This window comes from Suricata suricatta, chromosome 3 (genome assembly GCF_006229205.1).
Source record: "Suricata suricatta isolate VVHF042 chromosome 3, meerkat_22Aug2017_6uvM2_HiC, whole genome shotgun sequence".
Lineage (NCBI taxonomy): Eukaryota > Metazoa > Chordata > Mammalia > Carnivora > Herpestidae > Suricata > Suricata suricatta.
In genome coordinates this window covers 55,817,890-55,843,925 of record NC_043702.1, presented here as the reverse complement: position 1 = coordinate 55,843,925, position 26,036 = coordinate 55,817,890, and the positions used below count along the sequence as shown (strand labels likewise).

At 37.7% G+C, this 26,036-nt stretch overlaps 1 protein-coding gene across 1 annotated transcript in view; it reads right to left on the bottom strand.

The window, feature by feature from the left end:
* CHN1 (chimerin 1) overlaps positions 1 to 23,225 on the bottom strand; it is an 83,824-nt gene extending 60,599 nt beyond the window's left edge. Inside the window, exon 1 of the mRNA XM_029934361.1 lies at positions 23,202 to 23,225. Coding sequence (XP_029790221.1) covers positions 23,202 to 23,210 — 9 coding nt within the window. The 5' untranslated portion in view covers positions 23,211 to 23,225. The remainder of the gene's footprint in view (positions 1 to 23,201) is intronic.
* Positions 23,226 to 26,036: the final 2,811 nt, after the last annotated feature.

Genomic DNA, 26,036 nt, shown 5'->3' with positions numbered 1-26,036 from the left:
TCCACTACTGGGTATTTACCCCCAAAGATGAAAACATCTAATTTAAAAAGACACATGCACCCCTATATTTACTGTAGAATTATTTACAATACCCAAGATGTGGAAGCAACCCAAATGTCAGCCATAGATGAATGGACAAAGATGTCTCTCTCTCTCTCTCTCTCTCTCTCTGTCTCTCTCTCTCTCTCTCTCTCTCTCACACTCACACACACACACACACACACACACACAGAAGGATTACTCAGCCATAAAGAAGAATGAGATCTTGCCATTTGCAACAACATGAATGGACCTAGAAGGTATTATACTAGGTAAAATGAGTCAGGTAAAATGATTTCCCTTACATGTAGAATCTAAAAAACAAAACAAAACAAACAAAAGCAAAAACAGACCATAAATACAGAGAACTGTGAAGGAAGTAGGAGATACAGGCGTCCAGTTACGGAAGGACTACATCCAGGGATGAAAGGCACAGCAGAGGGAATATAATCAGTGGTGGTGTTACACAGTTGCACGGTGATGGACAGTAGCCACACCTGTGTTGAGTACAGCACGATGTAAAGACCTGTAGAATCACTATGTTGTGTACCTGAAACTATCACATTGTAACTACAATAAAAAACAAAACAAAAGCAGCTTTCCTAAAACTTCCAATATCAAGTTATATCAGGAAGACTGATGGATCCAAGCAAAGCTCACCCTAGATACACAGATTATTCATACCTTTCTCCTGAATTATAACTCATAATCTAATTTCTCTCCATTAGAGACACGAGTGGAATATATGCCGAGGTTCTTAGCAACAATGTCACCTTACATTTACTCACTGACAACTGCATGGCACTACACTAGGAAATCGTTTACATGGTGATGTAGTTGTTAAAACAATCAATGAGGTAGGGGCATGTGGGTGGCTCAGTTGGTTGAGCATCTGACTCATGATTTCAGCTCAGGTCATGATCTCGGGGTCGTGAGATCAAGCCCCATGTCGGGTTCCATGGTGGGTGTGGAACCTGCTTAAGATCCTCTCTCTCTCCATCTCTCTCTGTCCCTCCCCTGCACACACATGCTTTCTCTCCCAAAATAAGTAAACATGAAAAAAAACCCAATTAATAGGGTATATAATTCTTACTTGGATATGATGGAACAGAAGCTTTGAAAGGTTAAGTACCTTGCCCAGGGTCACTAAAAATGTGACGGGCACACGATTTGAACCAGGTCTATGTGACTTCAAATTCTGTGTCTTTCCTCTAGAATGTCTTGCTTCCCATATCATCTATTGTTAACATGCAATTCTGAAAGGCTATATATAAATAAATTTCTGTATCATTTAAATTCTAGTACTCTTCAGATCACTAGGCATTTTCATACTGCTTATATTTGAATGTACAGTATCTACTGTATTCATCACTTAATCAAAATTTTCAAATGCATTTTAGGTCAAACGGTAAAGACATCTATACAGAACTCTATAAATTTCTTAAGTTCTGTTGGGATAAATAACTTTTTACGTTGCACAGGAAACTCTTACATTCTTCTAGGGTGTTAAATTTTTATGCTGCTGGCATCAGGCACATCGTAATTCCTACCTCAGTCTTCACTACATAGCTCTTCTAGCATTAACATAATATTCAGCTAAACAGATAATAAAGCACATCAATGCATTCATTTCAGTGTCTAATAAATTTAAATTACACTGTACTAACACTGACATCCCCAAACTCTGTACACTCTAACAGGCTCCCTGACTGACTCATATACAGTAATTTTAAACAAGACATTTGAAAACATAATGCAAGCAAAAAAAAGTGCAGCCTTGCATTCCTTGGAAACAACAGAAATGATCAAATGTTCCAAGCAACAGTTCTGAGGGAGTGTTCTCACTCTGCATGAAGAGCACTGGGCCCCGAGAGGGGGTGGAGAGGCGCACAGCCCGGGTTCCAAGCCCGGCTCTGACTGATACCAGCCAACTCACTGAACCTTTCTAGGTCCTCAACTAAATGGGCTCCATGGTGTTCTCTATATTTGTAACAGAAAGCCAAAGGGAAACAGAAGGTTCATACTCACTCAGAACACAGGGGATAAAGACCTGTGTGTGTCTATGGGGAAACACCAGGTTAACCATCTCCAATGAGTCCCCACAAGGCAGCCCTGGCTGAATACAGGCTTTTGTTTGGTACCTAGTCTTATAGGCTCAGAAACTCAAGGTGATCACATATATATTTCTCAAGAGGGATATTAAAATATCAGGTTCAAAAAACTGATAGATAAAAGCAGAATGACAGTAGTCTATAGTAAGTATGAGATATAATTATCATAGAGTAGGTGACCAACATTCTCTTTTCTGGTAACATACCTATACTGGAAACAAAACATAATTAGGATGCTGATGAGAAAGAAATCAGAACAAGTGGAGTGGGTTAGATGAACGGAGTGCTGAATGCAGAGAGTTAAGCCATTTGTTGAACCCTCTACAACTAAGATGGCCCTGCTAACTGACACAGGAACACTAAATGTCTAACTAGTGCCTCCCCCCCCCACCCCGCTTCAAATCAGTGCTTTGATGGACCTAAGCAACTTCTACCTCTTTGAGTCTTTTTCCAGGTCTCTCTGTTTGAGAGAGAAAAAGAGGCAGTAAACTAGCGAGCAGAGGGAGAAACAGAGAGAATCTTAAGCAGGCTCTATACTCAGTGCTGAGCCAGACACAGGGCTCAATCCCACAACCCCAGGTGGAATCATGACCTGAGGCGAAATCAAGAGTCAGATGTTCAACCAACTGAGCCAGTGTCTTTTTTTGATGGTTTTGCATATTTCTGTTCAGAAATAAAGGGTGAGTTTTAAAATCAGTTCCTAAGACAGTCTTACTTTTTCATTTACAAGTTCTTTTTTTTTCCTTTATAAATATATTCTCCAACCAATTCTACAAAAACATACCCCATAATGTAAAACATACTTTATGAATATTTTATGCACAAGTTCTTAAAGGATATTAGATTACAGCACCGATATACTGATGACAACTTATATGATAGGTGCTTTGGGAAGACAAAACAAATGGGAAGATGTTTCCTGTCCTTAGTTATGGAACTACAAAGAAATATGTAAGTGTAATATACATAAAATTACACGAGGAAGCATTCTAGTCTAACACTCTCCAATATTCAGCCACTGCCAATGATTGGTTGGATGGGAATGATCATAACAACAGTCTTTCTTGGTTCTTCCTAATCAAAAGCAGGTATTGGCCCCCATGGGAAAATGTTCCCCCTCAATAAACCTGAGGGGCTAATAGGAAATGTATCATTGACATTTTGATTTTTGTTTTACTCATATTTTTGGTATGTATTACCTGCTATACTTAAAGAAATACTATTATTGTTCTGTAACAGAGGAGATGAAATTAGAGGGACTCTAACCCTTTATGAACAATTAGGCGTTTTATATCTACTATAAACCTCTGGAATCCTGGACATATCACTTTTTCGGAAAGCTTTTAGTTAGAATATATATTTGGAAAACACAACTAAAATACCAACTCACACTGATATTATTAGGAGCATTTTCAGATTTTAAACTGCCACGTGAGGTTATTACAAGCTAGTACAGTCCAGTGAACATTCTGCAATCACCAATTTAACAGAGGCAAGCCAGTGTGTCATCATAAAAGGTAGGTCATGATATTTTTAGCTTTCTCATTCCTCCAGTGACTGCTATGGATTAGGCTGAGATGAAGTCTGTGTGTTTTGCTTATTTTAACAAAAACCTGTTACCAATTTATTTCAACTTTAGTTATAAAAGCATATTTCCTATAGGTGTAGTTTGATTAAAATATTCTAATTGTAATTTGTTGTAATATTGTTTTTAAGCCTTTGGGTGCCTAGATGGCTCAGTCCGTTTAGCACCTGACTCTCTTGATATTGGCTCAGGTCATGATTCCAAGGTCATGAGACCAAGCCCCACATTGGGCTTGGTACTGAGCGTAGAGGCTGCTTAAGATTCTCTCTCTCTTTCTCTCTCCCCCTACCCCACCACCTGTCTTCCCAACTTGTGAGATGTCCCTAAAATAAAAAGAAAAATGTCTTTTTAAGCCTCAATACAGATAAATGTTGACTCATGGTATAAAGTATATTTGTGAAGTTCAAGCATACCTATTTTGAAAACCTGTTTCTATTGTTTGAAATTGGCAATGGTGGCCTGAAGGCAAAAAATTTAACTTTCATACCAATTACTTTGAAAAGAAGTATAAGCATGAGCATAATTTATAACCGCACTGTTAGACACTAACTTGTGTTTTCTTGTAATGACACTGTCGTGTGGCATGTTTTACATCAAGATAATTATGTTAAAAAGTAAAAATAGCCTGCATCTGGGCACTTTCTAAAATCAACTTTTTATATCGTGTCCATAGTATATTTTCTGAAGGTTGTGTTAGTTCAAAAGATCCTAATGAAATTAAGAGAGAACGTTAACTACCCCTTACTTATAAAAGATAGATTCATATACATATATGTATGTATGTATGTATATACATATATACGTGTGTATATATATATATATACACACACACACACACATTTCAACATCTTAAGAGTAATTTGAAGCATCTGCACCAGGCCCAGAAATGATCTGTACATTAGTCAATAAGACACAGAAAGTCAGATTACAATCAACTTCCTGTGCGCAGGAAGAAGAAAAGATTAAAAGCAGTAACTTAACATCTATCTTCCAGTGACATTTACTGTACTGGGAGGGATCCACCCGCCGCTTTCCTCCTCTACAAAGGATAGGATAATGGGAGATAATTTAAGCAAAGATCTTCAGTTGATAAGGTCAAATGTTATTTAAGGCTCTCCAGCTAGCTTAGGCTAGAGCTTTACCACCTTTTCCACCAAAGCGTCCCCAAGAGCAACCAACAGTAACCAGCAATGTGCAGGGACCCAGGGGTGGCTCTCTAAGCTCCCCCATAGTGCGCCCACACAAAAATGTTTAATATAAAAAATGTTTTCAATCAATTACTACTGAGTAAAAGTGATGTTCTAGGAGGACGTTCAGCACACTCTGCCTCGTGGCAGGAAGCGCACACTCATTCCAGGAGAGCAGGCCCGGGTGACGGAGGGCGAGCCCTTCCAGCAGCGGGCCTGGTTCTGCAGCCGTGTGACGGCACAAAGTACTCTGTGAGGTAACTGGGGCCGAACTATCCCCTTCTAGTCTTACTTTACAGGAACTTTCATTACTGTATTCTTCTGCATATTTTGGTTAAAAAAAATCCAAGTCAGGCTCTTACACTGCCCCCAGCTCAGGAGCACTTACACAGAGCTTTAGATTCTACAAAGGGTTTTGCCACACACACTACTGCACGGCATTCTGACAGTCCTGTTTTTCAGAAAGAAAACTCTGTGACGTTAAAGTATTTGCAGGTGATCGGTAAGCAAAGGAGCCACAATGGAGCCCCAGGACTCCTGACTTCACACTCCCTTTCTCCCTACTCCGCTCTGCGTCCCTGGGACCGGGCAGAGGATCACTTAACATGGATGAGACGGACTGTCACCTTAGGAAAGGCCACGGTTACAAAGACCCAGAACCAACTGCAAGCAGAAATATGCACAGGTGAACATGACCACCCCCAGTTCAGTTCTAAGCCTGACAAATGGTTTACGGAGAAGTAAGGTCAGCCTTGGTGATTAATTTCTGGCAATTTAAACGCTTACTTCATTATTTTGTTGGCGGTTAGTAAATGATCTGTTGCTTTTAATTAGGTGTATGCAGAACCTTTGTCAAATATCTACCAAGCCTGCACCAAGAGTTATGGAGCAGCTTGTCTTTTTTTTGTTTTTTATTTTTATTCTTGTTTTTGCATTGGCTTTTCGTGTTCCTTAAATAAAAATAAATCAACAAAAGTATCCTCCAAACCAATGGATTGACAGAGGAGTCAGTCTCCTGAGCAACTAATTAAGCTGTCTTTAGAAAGAGGTAATTAAACTTTCCATTAAAATTCACCAAACAGACATACATAATTTACAAGGTGGAAAGCCATTCCAATCTCATGGGTAAACAATTAACTAGGTCTTATCACAGAGATTCCACAAACTGACTAATGCAGGAATTACATAATTAGATATATTTTATCTTTAAAACTATAATATAGTATAAAAAACTAAGAATTTGGAGTTTTATACACGTGGCCCAAGAAAGTATAAATACTTCATACAGCCCACTAATTCAATAAAAGAAAATACAGAAATTGTCAAAGTGTATCTGTACAATACACAGTTCTCCTAAATAGTTTTCATTCAAAAAATTTTATTGAGGGGCGCCTGGTGGCTCAGCTGGCTAAGCATCCGATCTTGGTATCACCTCAGGTCTTCGTTTCAGGGTCGTGAGGTCAAGCCCTGTGTCGGGCTCTATGCTGGGCATGAAGCCTACTTAAAAATATATAAATAAATAAATATTTTCTTGAATATATACTATATTCTAGGCATTAGTGAAACTGGTGAGTACCAGAGAATAGAGCCCTAGCTATTTTCACAAGGACCTGATATTAAACAAATAAATATATATTTAATGAATCAATTATAATTGGGGTAAGTACTGGAGGGGTAATGGAGTTATTCCATCCTGCTTTAATCCCGATAACCACATTTTCTAAGAAAAGTAACACACTCATGAGATCGGTCGCTGTCCTCCTTCCAAGCTTCTTCTCCTCTCAAGAGAGAATCTCTCAGGTGACTGACTTCTGCATGGCTCTCCACCCAGATCTCTTTCTTCTCCCAACCTGAGGTCCCTTCAGCGGCCTCTAACATCCAAACCACAAGGCAGTTTGCTGACCACCTCATACAGTCCTCTGATTGTTAACAGCAGGCAGGGAGTTGCTACTTACACACCTTCCTCCTCTATCTGCCTAAAAAAGTTAAACAGAGGGGCCCGGGTGGCTCAGTCAGTTAAGCATCCGACTCTTGGTTTCCGCTCTTGGTTTCGAACTCACAGTTTGTGAGTTCGAGCCCTACGTTGGGCTCCTTGCGAACAGTGTGGAGCCTGCTTGCGATTCTCTGTCTCTCCTTCTCTCTCTGCCCCCTTTTCCCTGCTAACCCCCTCAAAATAAATATTAGAAAATATATATACAAAAGTAAGAGTTAAAACAAATTTTAACTGAAATTCAGTGTTATCTACAATTAAAAAGTTAAAAGCTTGGCTCTTGGGTAAAGACTGTCTGTAAAAGGTCTCAGCTCCACTTACTATCATTATGGGATCTTAGGGGTAGTTTCAGTTTCTTCGGTGTAAAACTGAAATGACGACAGCGCCTTAGCTTTGTTGGGAGGAAGAGATGAGGTCACGCAGCGGAATGCACGGAGTGAGTGGAAGCATGCATTCTCAGCACCTGGCATGGAGAGAGCTCCCTGGGACTGGGTGCTGGGTGATTGTACTGATAACTACTTCCATCATCGGCCCTCAGTCTGACCACTAACAGTGCCTGGAACACAGTAGGTGCTAAATGCTGAAAGACTGACCATAAAGAAAGAAATGTTGAATGAGCACACAAAGTTCATGGCACATTTGGAAGCCTCACTGAATTCTTCAGACCCTTAAATGGATGCCTGTCTGAATGATGCTGTCAGAATATATTTGATACCAAAAATAAGGCTACTTTCTTTTACTGATCATTCCTTAAAAGATCTTGTGCTTTAAAAAAAGGGACTATTGGCCTGGGGTGCAAAGAAGGGCAATTTAAATACTGTTTCCTCATTTGACAGCCAAAACGTATGCAAATGTGAACTGAAAACATGTTAGGAAATTCGTGACAACACAGGTATCTTAGCAACATAGCTGACTAAAGAATGAGACTGCATGAAGAACACAGGTTGTGTGAGGAGAACAGGTGCAGCTGAAACATAAAGGATGCTCGGGACATAAACCAGACTGCAGTTCTCAACTCTAAAGACGGCCAGAGTGCTGTGGTCTAAATTATATGCAGGACCAAAACGACTAGTATTGGAGGGATGGAGCAAAGTGCGATGAAAATTTATGGCTTAATAAAACCTTTTGGTAATGATGGTAGAAAGAAAAGGGAATTTGGACAGTATCTACCATTAGTAAACCTAGTTTAAAGTTTGATTATTTTCTTCCCAATAACTCAAACCCACAACTTGCTCTAAAACTGTACGACAAAACTATTTTCAAATGCATGTCTTAATAAGGAAGACATTAAAATAAGAAGTATGATGTTAAAAAAATAACTTGCCTAAAAATACCTCCTCCTGCGGGATCAGCTGTAGATTTTTTGCCTTTGGATGCTTTTGTTACATTTTTCACTGTTAGAAATATCAAACCATGTCATCAGTTGAATAATGTTTTCTTGTTGTTTCCATTTTTAAAAGAACTGACTCTCTGAGATACTATGAATAGCATTTAATGCAGTATTTTATACCAACGGTACTGGTTTTAATAAACAATAGCATATTAAATTAGTTATTGTGGGTCACATATTTAGACTTTTCCTCCCCCCAACTCTGTCTCTTCTGTGGTTTCTGCTGTAGATTACATTTAGAGTTTTACACCTCCACATTTTAAAAAGCTCTCCAAAAAATAAAGAGTCCGTTTCACATAAAATGATGTAAAGGATAGGTGAGTCTCTTTTAGGGATGGTTTTCTTGAGGAACAGTATTGTTTTGAGTTGCAAACTGAGCTAGCTGCTTTTTCCACAGAATGCATTTTTCACTTGGAAGAATGATTAACATAAATATTAGTTATGTAGACTTGGCATTTTCTCAAAAATGAACAAAATGAACCATCCACCTTAAAGAAAACAACTGTCAATGATAAAATTCAAACTGTCAAGTGAAAATAAGAAGTGTGGAAATTTTGTATCTGCCATCTTGAACATATTACCACCTCCCAACACTTAAATGGCTTTTCTGATGAGGTCAAAGATGATATTAACAAATGTGATTTTTTGATATTGTATAAAGAAATGTGTCAATGTTTAGAAGACCTATATAACTCAGTGAACCTGTATTTCCCAAATGACTAATGCATGATACTACAGAAGTATACACAGTAGAAAGATCCATTTAGAGTTCAAAACAGAACAATGGATTTTAGTGTAATAGAATAAGAAATGCTTATTGTGAAGGTTCAAATAATACCACTGCAAGTTAACCTTTACAAAACTACTACTTATCTAGGTACACACACACACACACACACACACATTTATGTACAATATATCTATATCTATACCTGTATAAATACATATATATGTGTGTGTGTATATATATACATGTCTATGTACTCAGATGTGTACACACACAGAGGCACTTAAAAATATACACCCACAATGGAGTATTATTCAGCCACAAAAAAGAATGAAATCCTGCTATTTGCAACAACATGCATGGGCCTAGAGAGTATTATGCTAAATGAAATAAGTCAGACAGAGAGAGACAAATACCATATGATTTCAGTTATACCTGGAATCTTAAAACAAACAAACAAAATAAGTACACAAAAAATAGAAACAGATTTATAAATACAGAGAGCAAACTGGTGATTGTCACAGGGTGGGGGATGGTGGGAGAGATGGACAAAACAGGTGAGGGAAATTAAGTGATATAAACTTCCAGTTATAAAATAAGTCAAAGTAAACATAGGGAATAAAGTCAATAATACAGCATTAACTGAATAGTGACGGATGGTGGCTAGACTTCTCATAGTGATCATTTTGTAATGTACATAAATGTTGAAGCACTATGTTGCACACTTAAAGTGAATATTATTGTATGCTAACTATACTTCAATTAAAAAATTACCATTTATCTAGTTTTGGTGAGATATCAAAACAAATATTCACAAATATCTGAAAAGGCTATTTAAATACTCCTTTCTTTTCCAAATGCATATTATTGATATGAGCTCAGATTCTCTTCATATGCTTCAACTGAAATAACAGATCACCACAGATTCAACACAGAAACATTTATGTTTCCTAAATACTAAGACTTTTAAAAAATTTTTGTTTTAGTGTTCATCTGTATTTGAGAGAGACAGACAGAGTGCAAGTGGGGTAGGAACAGAGAGAGGGGGAGACACAGCATCCAAAGCAGGCTCCAAGCTCTGAGCTGTCAGCACAGAGCTGGACCCGGGGCTGGAACTCATAAGTTGGGAGATCATGACCTGAGCCGAAGTCAGATGCTTAATCGACTGAGCCACCCGGGCGCTCCAATATTAAGATACTAAGGAGATTAACAGAAATGCAAAAAATGCCACTCTTCTTCTTCAAAAAATGCCAAAGTCTTTAAGTTTGTTAAACAAAATATGATTACCTTAATAATAACACCATTAATATGTAATGGGCTTATTTTTTAAAATGAATTAGCAGCATTTTGAAAAATCTGTTTTAATTTCCAATATAGCAAATATCAATAGATATGATCCATATAAATAAAAACTCTTTAGGGTTTGGACAATGTTCAAAGTGTAAAGAGTTCCTCAGTCCAAAATGTTTGAGAACCACTCATCTAATCCATTAGCTGTAATCGGTACTGTGCAAAATGATGCAAAATACACTCCACGCATGCACAGTTGCTCTCTTTCTCACTCTCCTACAGAAACACACATATATTAATAGGTGTCTGAGCTCCACACTGAATTTACTGAATAAAATTTCTGTGGCCATTTGTATTGTATGTAAAGTTTCATTGATGAGAACTTTGATCTAATTCGACTTATTGTTATTTCTTAATATAATTTATTGTCAAATTGGCTACTGTACAGTGTGTAACGTGTGCTCTTGGGTTTTGGGGTAAATTCCCATGGCTAATTTGACTTTTTAAACAAAAACTGTTTATGACTTTGGGGCACCTGGGTGGCTTGGTCAGTTGAGCATCTGACTTTGGTTCAGGTCATGATCTCACAGTTCGTGGGTTTGAGCCCCATGTCGGGCTCTCTGCTGTTAGCACAGAGCCTGCTTTGGACCCTGTGTTCTCTTCTCTCTTTCTGCCCCTCCCCCGCTTATTCTCTCTCAAATAAAAAAATAAAAACTTAAAAAAAAAACGATTTATGACTGTATATTTTAGAAGTTCCCTAAAGTTTATTTTATATTAAAGTTTTTTTCACTTTCTTCATTACTTTATTTCTCAAAAGCATTATCATTAGCAATAATATCTTTGTTTTTATAGTTACAAATGCTAATCCTTATTCATTGTTACTGATTTCTGTGCTTCTGAGAGAAGACAGAAAATGACAGATTGTCAAACTGTGTTAAAAAGACGAGAGGGTTTTGGGTTTTGTTTGTTTTTCCTTCTTTCTTTTTTTTTTTTTTTTTGCTTCTACATTATAATAAACTCTCTACAGTAAGTTTTACATACAGTCTCTACAGTACTGATTGGAAAAACACTTCAACTGCCTTCACAATCTTATTTATTTAGGAGGTGACTGTCAACTCAAAGGTCTTTTGTCAGTTACAAAGAGCTAGGTAAGCTTCAACTTTGACAAGGAAATGCTAATAAGTACTTTGAACACTGAAATGATGAAAACCTGAAGATGTCAATGTGACTTTTAGTCAACTGTTGAAAATGTAAGTGTACAGACTTTTCTTAAATATAATAAATACAATATGTTTTTCATAAACCTTAGTTGCAAGTATATTTAATTAATATATAAATGAGCTATGTTAGTCATTTAATACAGACCAATAATAAAAACTCTAAAGAAATTTATACAGTTCTCATTCTATTAAGTATACTGTGATTTAAAATTCACATGTTGAAGTGACAGCTTTGCACATTTATGTATAATTTACACTATCACATAAGCATAAAATCCTTTCTTACTTATTTTTGTTGTCGTTTCTATGAAAGGAACAAGACTATTTGGATTTGTACATTTTTGTGGTAAAGAAAGGAGGGTAGCATTTGACACAAGCAGCCATCAGAGAAGTAAGCTACAATATAAAGAATATTTTGTTTCATTTTTATATTTAAAAACTCAGTAGTTATAGGTTTCTTATTCCGTAAATTGGAAGCTTTTTAGTCTTTTACCATTGATAAGAGTTTCTTTAAAAACAACTAACCAATCAAACAAACAAAACAAAACCTGCACCTAACTAAGTACTACAGTTCTAGCATAACATGCCTCAGTGGTGAAGCGCCATCTAAACCGAGCTTCAACTACCTTTGGCAGGTTCCGAGGTGTTTTAATTTCTTCCTGTTTTAAAAAAATATTTTTTAATGTTTTCATTTATTTTTGAGAGAGAGAGAGAGTGAGTGAGCCAGCATGAGCAGGGGAGGGGCAGAGAGAGAGGGAGACCCAATATGAAGCAGGCTCTAGGCTCCAAGTGGTCAACACAGAGCCTGACATGAGACTTGAACTCACGAACTGCAAGATCATGACCTGAGCCAAAGTTGGATGCTTAATCGACTGAGGCACCTAGGTGTCCCTAATTTCTTCCTCTTTGAGTAATCCAATTACTCAAAATACAGTGATCTACTTAGTTCAAATATGAACACCGTCTAAAGTTCCATCACTATGATGACACCAAAGGACATTTGGTGGAAGGATCTGGTTGTGCTTTCATTCTTAAAAATAAAGCACACACTGTTAAAACATGCCCCCAGAATCCCTTGATAACTCCCCATAAACCTATCATCCCCAGATACCCATGTTGTTAAAACACCTCCCTTCAAAAGGATTGCTGTAAGACTAAAGCAGATAATCTGGTGAAGCGCTCCGCACACTTTATGACGTACAAAGCCTCAATACACATTAGTTATTTTTATTATTAGTTTTAGTTTTACAGCCCTTAGACATATTTACTGGGGAGCTACAACAGACCTGCAATTCCCTGAGGCCAAAGGAAATTATGTCACTGGCTCAATGACTTACAGTCCTAGTTAGATCAGAGTCAAACCTATATGAAATGTGCATGTTTTCAGCTTGTCTTCTTAACATAGTAAGTTCTCAGAAGTACAGAATCTCAAGTCTGAAAGATCTGTTGAGGGTTAAGAAGAGTAGTGAATCATGACAGCTAGAAGGGACTTGACTATTATCTCTGAAGCTGAAGCCGAGTTCTTCAACTCAGTCCTCAAGAAGTTAATGATGTGCTTAAAGTGACATCATTAAAGTTAGAAGATACACAGATACCCTGTCCCAAGGGGATGTCCAATAAAAAAGTTGTTTTGAATGTGTCAGAATGTCTGGATAAATGGGAGATAACATGATAATCAAAGCTCCCTTTGAAAAGTTTTTGTTTGAGGAACAAAAGTAGATCTTTCTGGAAAACAAATCTCAAAAAATAAGAAATTAAATAAAGAAACAGCATAAAGAGGACATTTGAACCAGGCGCTGTGGACTGCTCCAAGCTATGATCAAACACTAGCATTCATGGCTACAGAAATTCTTTTATGAGTCTTAATACCAGATCAAATGCTAAAGATCCATTACCATTTAAATTCTGTCTTAGAAAATAAATGTAGCTTAAAAATTTAGAATATCTTCTGTATGAACCCAAAAATGAAATATTACAAACACTTCTTTATAATATATCACTATGAATTTCAAAATATATATGAAAAAATCACCCCCGCTCAGTAACAATAAACACGATTTTCAAATAAAAGTATTTGTCACATTCACTACTTAAGCAAAGGCATTTTGGGGGGCTTGATCTATAAGGAGATGAAGGGAATTCACTCTTCACATTGAAATAAGTGGTAGTAGAATGTTACGTCCACAAGATATCAAAATAGTTCTTTGTGACTTAAATAATGGTTTTAGCTAATCCCACTTCCCCATCTTCCCATGCACACTACAGATTTAAGTTAGGGAAACCCTTCCCCTCAAAATGCTTCATTAGTTTAGAACCAGGTAACTCTAAGGGGTAGACAAGCATGGCTGTGATTACACAAGAAGCCAAGGTAGAACTCTCTATATTCAACAAGTACAGAAATATGCTTCTCTCCCATGAAAGTCTTCTCCATTTTAAAGATAAAGACTAATGATTACTTAAGGAAGATTTATTATTATAAAAACATAGCATGCAAGAAAAAAAAACCCACTGGTTACCAATCACTTAACAACAAAGTTTCCTGGCAAAAAGAATATTCCTCTCTGAACAAACATATCATCATTTAAATCGTGAGGATAATCTTCAAGTTTCTTTTTAATATTCTTGGGGTATAAGACAGAAAATCAGCTTAATGAGAAGATCCAAAGTTGTCTTGATTGGTATTGGACACAGAAGCCCAAAGGAGCTGTACTCAAGAAAAATTCATAAAATGAGTGAATGAAAAATATATTAAGGGATTGGCTAAATAATTACTGTATATAAACACAATGGAATGTTACGGAGGGGCGCCTGGGTGGTTTAGTCGGTTGAGCGTCCGACTCTTGATTTCGGCTCAGGTCATGGTCTCGCGGTTTGTGAGTTTAAATCTCACGTCGGACTCTGCACTGGCAGCATGCAGCCTGCTTGGGATTTTGTCTCCCTCTTTCTTTGTCCCTCCCCAACTTGCTCTCTACCTCTCTCTCTCTCTCTCTCTCTAAAAACTAAACATTAAAAAAAATGGAATATTATGTAGACACTTAAAACAATAGAGCAGAAATATATTCACTTGGAAAGATTTTTCATAACCTAACAGTAAAGCAAATTACAAAGTAGTTTATATAGAAGAAACATGTTTTCTCTCTCTCTCTCCTTTTCACTATCTCTCTCTCACACACACACACACACCCTAGAAGAATAAACAGAAAATTGATGGTTATGTTATCCATCAATAGCGGGATTTGGTGTGATTTTAATGCTAGTTTTTAAATATTTTTTCTTTTTGTAGGAAATGCACAAGGATTATTCATACAATAAAAATACAAAAATTTAAAATAATCTGTGCAAAGGAAGGCTTGAAGGAAATCTGAATAATCCTCTCTTTTTTAGTTCCTGTATTTCAGATTTTTATAAAGAACATGCATTTCCTTAAGAGTAGGGAAGAAAACTCTCTTAAATTCATTAATTATATATATCAACACAGGATTCCTTTTTTAAATTTAAGAACAGTCTCAGGTCACATGATTGAGGACTTGTTCACAAATACCACATATACATACACAGGCATAACATGGTAAACTAGTCAGTGTACAAACATTTCTACAATTCTTCTCTACTTCTATTCACACTCCAGTGCTCTTCTCTCTCTGCCACTATACCCAGTCCTCCCAGCCTTAAGAAGTGGCAGACCTCAAAAAGGTGGCCAACAAACTATGCAGAGTTCTAATAGAGGGTCACAAGGTTGCTGAGCTCCTGAGACCTGCTTGCTTAGAGAAAGTTCTAGATCATGGGAGAGCCCACTCTAGTCAAACTGCATTGAAACCAATTACTAAAATTCATATGCAAATTATTAAGAAGCTAGAGTGTAGTCAAGGCTCTGCATTGATTAACATTCCCCTCATTCACTCTTATTCCCAGAGTTTTATCTGAGGGAGACAGGAGAAAACTTAAAATCACTTCTCCAGGAAGGTTATCCAACCCACAGTCCGCACACTGGAGCTTGTCAGACAGGAGACGGTCACTCTTCACCTGGGAACGGGAAGAGCAGAACTCCAGTCTTCAGGATTCTTGAGTCGGTTGTACTTGTAAGCTTTCAAGGATCATAGGGAGAGACATCTAAATAAATGCTCAATAAAAGTGAAGAAAAAGCTTCAGCGGAATTCTGCAGGGAATTCTGAAATCATGCTACCGCCACAAAGAATGCCTTTTCCCATCTGAGCAAACTGCAAAGAGGAAGCAGAAATGGTAGTTTCTCTCATTGTGATAGTTGGTACCATGTGGTACAACTCCCATTCAGAGAGGTAGGGACACTGTACTTGCCATCAACTGGTACCGGGACTAGCATCTGCCATGGGACTATTCCGGAGAGGAATGGCCAAGAGACGGCAGTGGTGAAAGAACTGGCTGAGTGCTTCTGCTCAGGGCCAAGATCCCAACAGAGCAGAGATCTTCCTCCCTAAGAATCTTCTCTCACTGTGTTCTCACTTGAGAAATTTTACATCTAAAATCAAGATAAGAAAGGTAGGTAAAGGGTGCCTGGGTAGCTTAGCCAGTTAAGCATCCAACTCCTGATTTTGGCTCAAGTCATGATCTCACAGTTCATGGGATCAAGCCCCACACTGGGCTCCACACTGATAGGGCAGAGCCTGCTTGGGATTCTTTCGCTCTCTCCAATAAATAAACTTTTAAAAAGTAACAAATAGGAAGAAAATGAAGGTAAAAAGTGCTATGCATGTGGAAAACTAAAACATTAAAAAGAATGCCACCTGTTATATTACCATTTAAAAAAAAGTTCTTGTCCTGATAGAGCCTGAATCAGTGGTTGCACTAGGACCAGGGATGGCAGTGCAATTGGCTACAAAGAGACACCAAGGGAAGGAACTTCCTGGAAATAATGGGATGTTCTGTATTTGACTGTGGTGGTGGTTACACAGGCCATTTGTATTTGTCAAAGCTCATCAAACTATACACGTAACTGTGTGATTTTACTGTATATAAATTATACTTCAATAAAGTTGACTTATAAAAAATTCTTGGAAGATGAGCCTATAGAGAGAGATGGGCTTGCTCATTTGCAGAGTTTCCCCATTACAAGGAAAAACAGAACTTTCTCAAGGGATAGGGGAACTATACAGTTTTTTTTCCTCACTATGAACTTAAGCAGCAACCCAAAGTCATTCTAAAGTTATTGAGCAAACTACACCCATGATAGGGATCCCCTTCTGCTGAGTGGGTGAAAGAAAGAAAGGTGTCAGTCTCTTAGATGGTGCTATATAATCTGTAGTTCACATAAAAGCTTCTGCTTTTGGAGAGAGACTTTACACTAAAGATGCATTTTTTTTTTTTAAAAACAATGCTATAAGTACAAACTGGAGTAACCTAGAAATTATCAAAAATAACTCTCATGCACTGTTGGTAGGAATGCACACTGCTGCAGCCACTGTGAAAAACAGTGTGGAAGTTCCACAAAAAGTTAAAAATACAATTACTCTATGAGCCAGTAGTCACACTACTGTATATTTACCCAAAGAACACAAAAATACTAATTCAAAAAGATATATGCACCCCTATGTTCACTGCAGCATTATTTACAAGAGCCAAATTATGGAAGCAGCTCAAGTGTCCATTGATAAAGGAAAGGATAAAGAGAATGTGGTGTGTGTGTACGTACGTACGTACACACACACACACACACACACACACACACACACACACAGAGGAATATTATTCAGCCATAAAAAAGAGTGAAATCTTGCTAATTGCAATGATGTGGATGGAGTTAGGGGGCATAATGCAAATGAAACAAGTCAGTCAGAGAAAGATAAACACCATATGATTTCACTAATGTGTGGAATGAAAAAAACAAATGAACAAAGAAAAAAACCCAGATAAACAAAAAACCTATAGAGAAACTATCTTTTAACTGTATAGAATAAACAGATGTTTACCGGAGGGGAGAGGAGGGTGGGGGTGGTGGGGTGGGTGAACCAGCTGATGGGGACTGAGAGTACACCGAGCGATGTACACAGTTACTGAATCACTATACTGTACGCCTGAAATGAACATAACACTGTATGTTCACTATTTTGGAATTAAAATTTGAAAAATAAAAACAAAAATTAAAAAGTTTCCAAAAACTGAAATAAACCTACCAAAAACAATGTTTAAGTTGTTAAGTCATCAACAAACCTACAGCATTTAGTGAATTTTCACTGGATGGTTTTAGAACGTGAGGAAACAGAGATAATAGAGTTGCTGACCAAAACAATGAAATCATGTAGCAGTACACTTAAAAGGAGTCACATAAACAAGGGCATGACCAGTTGCCATTATAGTCTAGAATTTCTTACTGAAAGACATTTTTGCAATATAATGCCCAGGTTTGAGCATTTTTGGCCGGGTGTAGTAACTCAAAGGAGACCCAAGAAGAGTTCATGACTATCTTATGAGGCCATTTAGAACAATTAAGGTCTCACAACTTGGGTAAAGAAAGGCTCAGGGCATGATTTACCAGCCTCTGAGAGGTCTAAATATTAGGAAAGAAACAGTACTCTAATCATAAAGGGAAATAGGATGGAGCAAAAGGCCGAAGATGAAAATCACAGATCCAAATCATTTAGGATGAGATCTAATGTAAGGATTTATTGAAACTAGGGACACCTGGGTGCTTAGTTGGTTGCGTGTCCGACTTCGGCTCAGGTCATGAATTCACAGTTAGTGGGTTCCAGCCCCGCACTGGGTTCTGTGCTGACGGATTCTGTATCTCCCTCTCTCTCTCTGTACCTCTCCCTCTCTCTGTACCTTTCTCTTTCTCTCTCAAAAATAAATAAACATTAAAAAAATGTTTAAAAAGGATTTCTTGAAACTGGAAAGTTTTATTTTACAATTCTGTGGGCAACATGGGGAAGCCAGATTATTGCTTGATAGTCTCAACTCACTTTGTACCCCAAAATGCTATTACTCCTAAAGCTACCAGAGCTGGTTCCTGTTTCACAAAGTTAAATGCAGAGGCCACCAATGATGATTTCCTCACCAAAATGCTGAAGATTCTGAAATAGCAACTGTGAAAGAATTTCTAACAGCTTCCTTTCCCAACCCTCAAGCCAGTAATTTAAGAGTTATTTTATTTGTTTGATTGGCTCATATAGAGATCTTCCAAAACTGCAGCTGGCTTGGTAAATTACAATTTGGTCTCTTCTGTTGGCCTGGTTTTTGGAGCTGAGGAATTGATGTTTACTTCCGTTTTCATCTTTCCATCTGGTTTTCCCTAATGGCTTTTAATTACTAATCCTTTCTGTGGGTGATAAGATGGAGGAACAGATGAGATCCACGGAAAAAATGTCCTGGGCCCCATCTGAGTTTTCTTCAATCATCAGGAGATTCTCTGGTGGGGTCTACCCTGTCCCAACACTTGACTGATACAACTATGAGTTTGGGGAGATGCCACTTCTCTACCATCTTGGCTTCTCTGCACAAAACCCTGCAGAGGCGCATCCAGCCACCACAATTCACAAACTATTTCCTGTCACAAAGATGATTTTTCTGTACCTCGGCTGCTTTATCTATGGAATAAGAAATGGTCGTCCCTGCCCCACAGGGACATCCTAAGGATTCTGAGTGCTTAAAGGAAAAAGAATATAAATTATCTAATCAACTTGAATTACTATACTTCTCTTTCTCAGAATTGGGTGAATTCATAAAATATACTAATTTGTTCATTTGGTTAGTCAACAACCGTTGATATAAAATCCAGGGTGCCTGAATGAGAAGTGAAACAATACCGGGGATTAAAGCCTTGAAACTGGAGTCGGATGCCAGAATGTCCTCTTAATTTTTGATCCGTGATTCTGAAAAACCAGTTCTTGTCTACAAAAGTGTTTTCTGTGATCTGCTGGGCTATTAGAGAAGCAAACTCACACCAGAGTAAACTCAACTTAATACTTACTGAACTGAAATACGACTCAGATGACATAGGCAAGTTGCCTCTTGCTAACTGCTAATTAATTGAGGTAGAAACAATGAAAACATTAACACCTAAGGCAGGGTTTTTATCTGGTATATCTTTTATCCCTTCCAGAGTCCAGCCTGTTTCCTTACAAACAGGAGGCATGCAATAAATGTTGACTTAAATGCAATTAATTTGCATAGGAGAGGAGTTGGTGTTCATGGAAATTGCAAAAGAAATGGGGATGATATTTCTGCAGTGCTCGTTACTTATTTATGTTCCAAAATAACTCGAGTAAAAACACAAACCTATGTATATAGATAGCTCATAGAAGACTATCTAGAAAGTGAAGTGTGAAGATGTGGAGGCAAAGGAAGGAGAGGGTTTGCCTAGCTGCAGGCAAGAGAATAATCAGAAGTTTGGGGAAATTTGAGAGATGCTCCTTCAATAAAAGTTCACCGACAGGCAGAGAAGCAGAAGACTTACCTTACATTCAGGGAAAGTAGAGTTAAAATACTGGTCAATACTAAAATGCAAATACCACAGAAAAATAAGATATTTTGACCTTAAAAATCCTTAGCACATTATTGGGCAAAGACATGGTTCTTGATTAGTCACAATTAGAGGCATCATAGTAGTTCTGAAGGAGAAACCCCACTGTTGGATGAAGCAATTTGGAGCGGTTTGATGTTATCCTGTGAGCGAGGAGGGCACTTCAAGTAATGAAAAGATGGATCCTGAAGAGAAACCTAAACATGCTGTTCCCAGCAAAACTGGGGAAACAGTACTCAGACCCATGAATGGGCATCTGGTTGATGATCACATTGATCCCAAAGTCTATAACGCATTACATACACGAGGAAGGCCACTTTACAAAATTTCATGAATTTTCATAGCCACCAGTATAATGGAATCCATAGTCCTCACTTTAGGGACCGAGGCAAATTGAGACCCAGGGAGATTTAGGGATTGCTCAAAACCACACAGACTAATATATACCTATATATTGACTATGTAGGATTTTAACTTTACTTGACTCTTAGGAAGGATACTTAGAGGTGATAAACCCACTATTAGAAGTTCTCTAGGGCAACTATATCTTTCTCATAAATGACTAAATTGACTTCTTCATACAAATAGGTGACCCTGGACACATCTGGCAGTTCTCCGAGTGCCTGTTCTCCTCTGGAACAAATGATCCTAACTTTGATTGAATAAACCACAATGGAAGTGTGAGCACGTAAATTTGACTAGGGGAGAGAGGGATGGATAGGAAGGACATGAACAAAAGGAGCATAATTTGGGGAAGAATAAGGAAGTAGAAGAAAAATATAGGCTTTAATTTTTTTTAATATTTATTTTTGAGAGAGAGAATATGAGCAGGAGAGGGGCATAGAGAGATAGAGACAGACAGAGAGAGAGAGAGAGAGAGACAGACAGACAGACACAGAATTGAAAGCAGGATCCAGGCTCTGAGTTGTCAGCACAGAGCCCGACACAGGGTCAAACCCATGAACTGTGAGATCATGACCTGAGCTGAAGTCAGATGCCTATCCAACTGAGCCACCCAGGCGCCCTGAAAAAGACAGGCTTTAAAAGGTGGGAAAGTACAAAATCAAAGAACAGTTTTCTGTAGATTGCTTCATGCTACCCCTGATACCGTTACTTTTATAATGATTGATTTTAAGTATGGCTTTCCTGATTTCTACATGGAGATTATAAGGATACAAATAATGTGCTACAGACATATTTTTTATGCAAAGTAAAAACATTTAGAGGAGCTGCTTTGTGGGAGAATAAGACAATTAGCAGACCAGACTCCTTGGGCCCCTTTTGCCATTTCCAGGGACAAAGACTACTGTCATTTTATGGTGGTACAAAAAAAGTCCAGTAGTTCTAGTAGATTTTTGGCAGGGCTTTGATTACATTTCAACTTCAACTTTCACAGGCTTTTCAATACATATGCAATCTGGTGATTCCCAAAGAAGTCTTTAAAAAGTGGAATTTAAATGTAAAAGAAATTCCTTAAGAATAAATTAATATGACAGTATGCCAAGCATTGCAGTCATTCCAAACTTCCAGTGGAAGGAAAAAACACATATATACACACAGATACGTATAGGTGTTTGGCTTGGTGAAGTTTCATAAAACCAACAAATGGATTCGGCACCCCTTGCCATCACAGGTCACTCTTACATGTGAGACACGTTTGGGGCTTAGAAGACTAGATTCTAAAGTAATGAGGTTCTGGCTTGATTTGGAGTTCTGACTCATAGCACAGTTTCTGAAATGCAAATTAAAGTATTTTACTTGGCAGTTTATATTATTAACAGTTATGAGACATTTTTTAAAGCATGGCTTCGGAGAATTTAAAATTACATTATTAATAAGTAAAAATTATCATAAAAATTGTTGCCTTCAGCCATTGGTCCAATATCTGTTGAAGCAAACATATTATATTTACTACTTGGAAGAAGAAAGTATTCAAATACAGTTCCAAGATAAATTTTGAAAAAGCAGCTAATAAAAGCTGGGCTCATGGCCAGTGTGGATACTACAGTTAAGCCATTTTAGGAGAGAAGGAACTCTGGCTTTTCAACAGGCTACCACTTCATGATTAGATTTCTCTTAATATTTTTTGAAAAGAAATTTAAGTTTCTGATTGATCCTTAAGTTGGAGAAGCAACTGAAGAGTTAATGACAAAATGACATAGATGTCACTTGGGAAAAAAAATCTCCTCCCTCCCAACAAGCCACGCGATTTCCTAGGGACAGCTAAGGACCTTCAGGGTTCACTTCCTGTGGCAAAGAACCCTATGGCCATCAAACGCTTCTGAAAACCTGCTACAAAGCTCAGATGCTCACCTTAAGGCCTGAAAAAAAAAAAAGAATATGCATGGAATTCTCACCCTTTTAGAACAAGGAAAGACCTTAAGAGATATCTGATTCAGAATTTCCCCAAGTGGATTTCATGAAATACTATTTTCCTGAATGATTTTCTGAAGAGTGGTGAGGTGATTTGGTTTAAGTCTGGGAACACTCTTGGAGAGCCATAATATATATTAGGTCATTAGCAAAACTGAGAAGCCTATAAGAAAGAAATAGGTAAGTTAAAGACATTTTTTTTCATCAAATCTATTTTAGCACAGAGCCCTTTTTGCAGCAAGCATTTATTGAAATCTTGTAAAATTACTGTTTTAGAGAAGAACCCTTATCTATGAAGAATCTAAAGTCCAGACAGGCTGGGGGATCGTCCCAAAGTCACGCAATTAGTTGGTAGATAAGCTAAAAACAGATCTAGCCCTTCAAGACCGGACTTGAGCGCTGTTTCTAGTACTGTGTTCTCTATCTTGTACACCACCTCAAGGGAAGGATCACAGACTATTAACAAGAACCACATCTTGGGGATCATTTAGTCCAAAGCCCTCTTTGTTAAAGGCGGGGAAATAGAGTCTCAGAGAAGTGAAGCCATCTGTCCATAGCGACACATGAACTCAATTCCTGGAGTAGAACTGGAACCTAGCTCGTAACTCCAATGCCAGTAACCTTTCCACAACAGCACACTAACTCTTGCAAAATCAACACTTTTCGCCTCTGAAGGAAAAGTAAGCCCCTTGCGGACAAGAGGGACTTTAGCTATTCAGGATCCAGTAAAATACTTATTAAATCATACTTGTGTCAAGAGATATTTTAAATCAATTAAACATGATTGTCTTTACTTACAAATGTCATCAACTGTGACAGGGAATCAATGTTTCAAGCTCTTGAACAGGTCATCATCCCTGTCCTGTTGGATGACACCTATAAATAAAATAAATCTATTTTTGAGTGAGTAGATTTAAGCCAACTAGATTTAAGATGCATGCAGTTTAAAGCAGAGAGAAATTTTTTTTAATGATCCTCAACTATGTACCGCTGGAGAGAAATAGTGTCCAGTGCCAGCCACCTCACCCCACGTGGCCATCATTGGGCATCGGCAGCAGACACCCCAGGCAACGTGACAGGTGCTGCTGCCAATATACATGGGGAATCACAAATCCAAGAGCTACAAGGGTCCCCCAGGCATCATCTACCTCAGTCTCTTTCCTCTGCGAATACTATTTTCACTTTGTAGGAAGGACAGCCAAGACCCTATGAGGCTAAATGACTAGCCCAGTAGGAAATAGCTAAGTGTCGTTAGATCAAGTCTCTTAATTTTGAAAAGTATATCCAGAACACGTTAGCAAAGGTTATCATTAGGCCGATCAACTCTAAAAAACTCACATGGACACATTTTAAACACAGTCATACATGTTGACATAGAATATTCTATCACATCTGCATAAAATGTATTTTCAGTATCAGAGATATGTAAATACAAGCATTACTGAAAAATACCATGAATAGAAAATAACCAAAAGTGAGAAAATGGGAATTAGAGAGTGAAAAGAACAATATTAAATACAGCAAGCAATTAGGATTCTAAATTCTGGTTACTTCCAAAAAAGATTAGGGTTCCCTAACAAACATGAATATATGAAAAAAACCTTTTTCTACAAATTCTCTACAGTCTGTAATTTAAAATGTTGGTTTCTCTGTAGCTGCAAAATGCTACTTTGAGTTAGATTTGCCAGGAACTACAATTTAGGCTAGACAATGAACATTTTACATTTCCATTCTGTGCCTAAATACTTCAAGATAACTGCAAGTGTTTTAGGACACCACCTTGAGGTAATATGGCTGTTACAGTAACATTACTGCCAAACTCACGAGTGCTTACTATGTGCCAACCACCGTTGGATTATTTTGCACATACTATCTCCTTCCATCAATCCTCACAACAACTTGATTATAACTTTACAACTGAGAACATCAAAGCACAGAGAAATTCAGTGACATGAAGTAAGTTCACACAACTGGTAAAATGGGAGAATTTGTGCACAGATCTATTTGGTGACACAATCCAAGCTCAAATCACTATATAATACTGCCATTTCTTTAATATGGCACCTGCAAAGTCTCAAAAGTGTAAGAGTGAATAACACAATTCCACTAGAATACATAAAATTCTCCCAACTAAATCCCCCACACACAATGTAACACATCAGGAAATTCTTTCACTCTTTTTCTTAGGGATAAAGAGGCAGCCAGGGATCATTTTCCAAAGTAAACAGTAATGCCAAGGAATTGAAACTTCTGATGTTAACTTTAAACATATTACAACTAAAATATGACAAATGAAAAACTTAACTTGTCTTTTGTAATTAAGATAAATCTTTTGGATTCAATTAATCCTCAAGAGTCCCTAAGGAGACAAACACTCCTGTTACTCAAGACTGACTGATACCCCAAACAGTAAGAGTTATTGACAGACTGAATTTTAATTCTATGAACTTTAAAGTATGGCTATATATCACTTTGCTAAAGAACAGAACTATTTATAAAGGGAATAAAAATGTAGTTTTGATAGATTATGTGGCCCCTTCCATTTCTCATGTAATATAGCTCTCTCTTCTTGACCATAGTCATGCTCTTGACCCAAAGCCCTGGGCTGTTTGTTATGAGGGGACACTTATTTCAACATAGTTTTAAAAACCATGAAATTGATAAAATAGGAAAGAATATGGAGCACAAATATACACCTGACATAACTGAACAAGAATCAGATATATCCAGAGATCAGCACCACAGAAACCACACAGGAGGGAAACGCACATCTTTTTCAAAGCTCTGTGGAGAAGTCAATCTCTTCTGGCAATCATGGCTTTTTTATACGGACCCCAGACAGAAGAAGAGAAAGTGTGCTTTCATGGTAGCTTACCCTTTTCTCTGACACCCCATCCTGGCCTGTAGAATCTCTCTCATCATGTGTCTCTTTCAGGACTGGCATATGTTTTTGGTATGCTGGCTCTCTGTTTAAAGTTGTGTATCCTATGTGCTCATAAATTGGGTTTATCGTCATCTTGGCAATGTATTCTGCTGCCTTGGTTTCAATATAGAGAGTAATCAATCCATCAGTCACCAGATCGTGGATGGACTCAAAGCGCTTCTCCCCAACGAAGTGCTTTCCATCGTAGTAGAGCCTGAAGTTTCTGGTTTGACTTCCAAATCTGCCTCAATGAAATGGGAAAGATGTTTTTAAGAAAAGTAAGCAAGTGAATTCTTTCTGAAAAAAAAAAAAAAAGAACAAAAACACTATTGTTTTGTGTGTGTCTTTTGTTAAATAAACTGTGGCTAATCTCTATGAATCGTCTGGAATATAGAAAATAAAACTGGTGAATACAAAGAATAAACTTGCAACAGCTAAGGACAACTAGCTAAAAGCATGCCTGTTCTAGAAGGGAAAAAATGTTCTTGTTGATCTTTTTAAACCTCTTCATTCTCCTGTGGAAAAGGTGAAGGAAAATAAAGCTCCTATCCTATTAGAGCACATCCTATATTCAATTAGTCAACTCCATGACAGATGAAATTCCTGTATTAACATGTTCTCTTCAAGTTGATCAATAAAAGTATTCAACATACTTCAGACCCCAGCATTCATGTCTGTTAATGAGAGAGCTCCATTTAATGGACTCACCT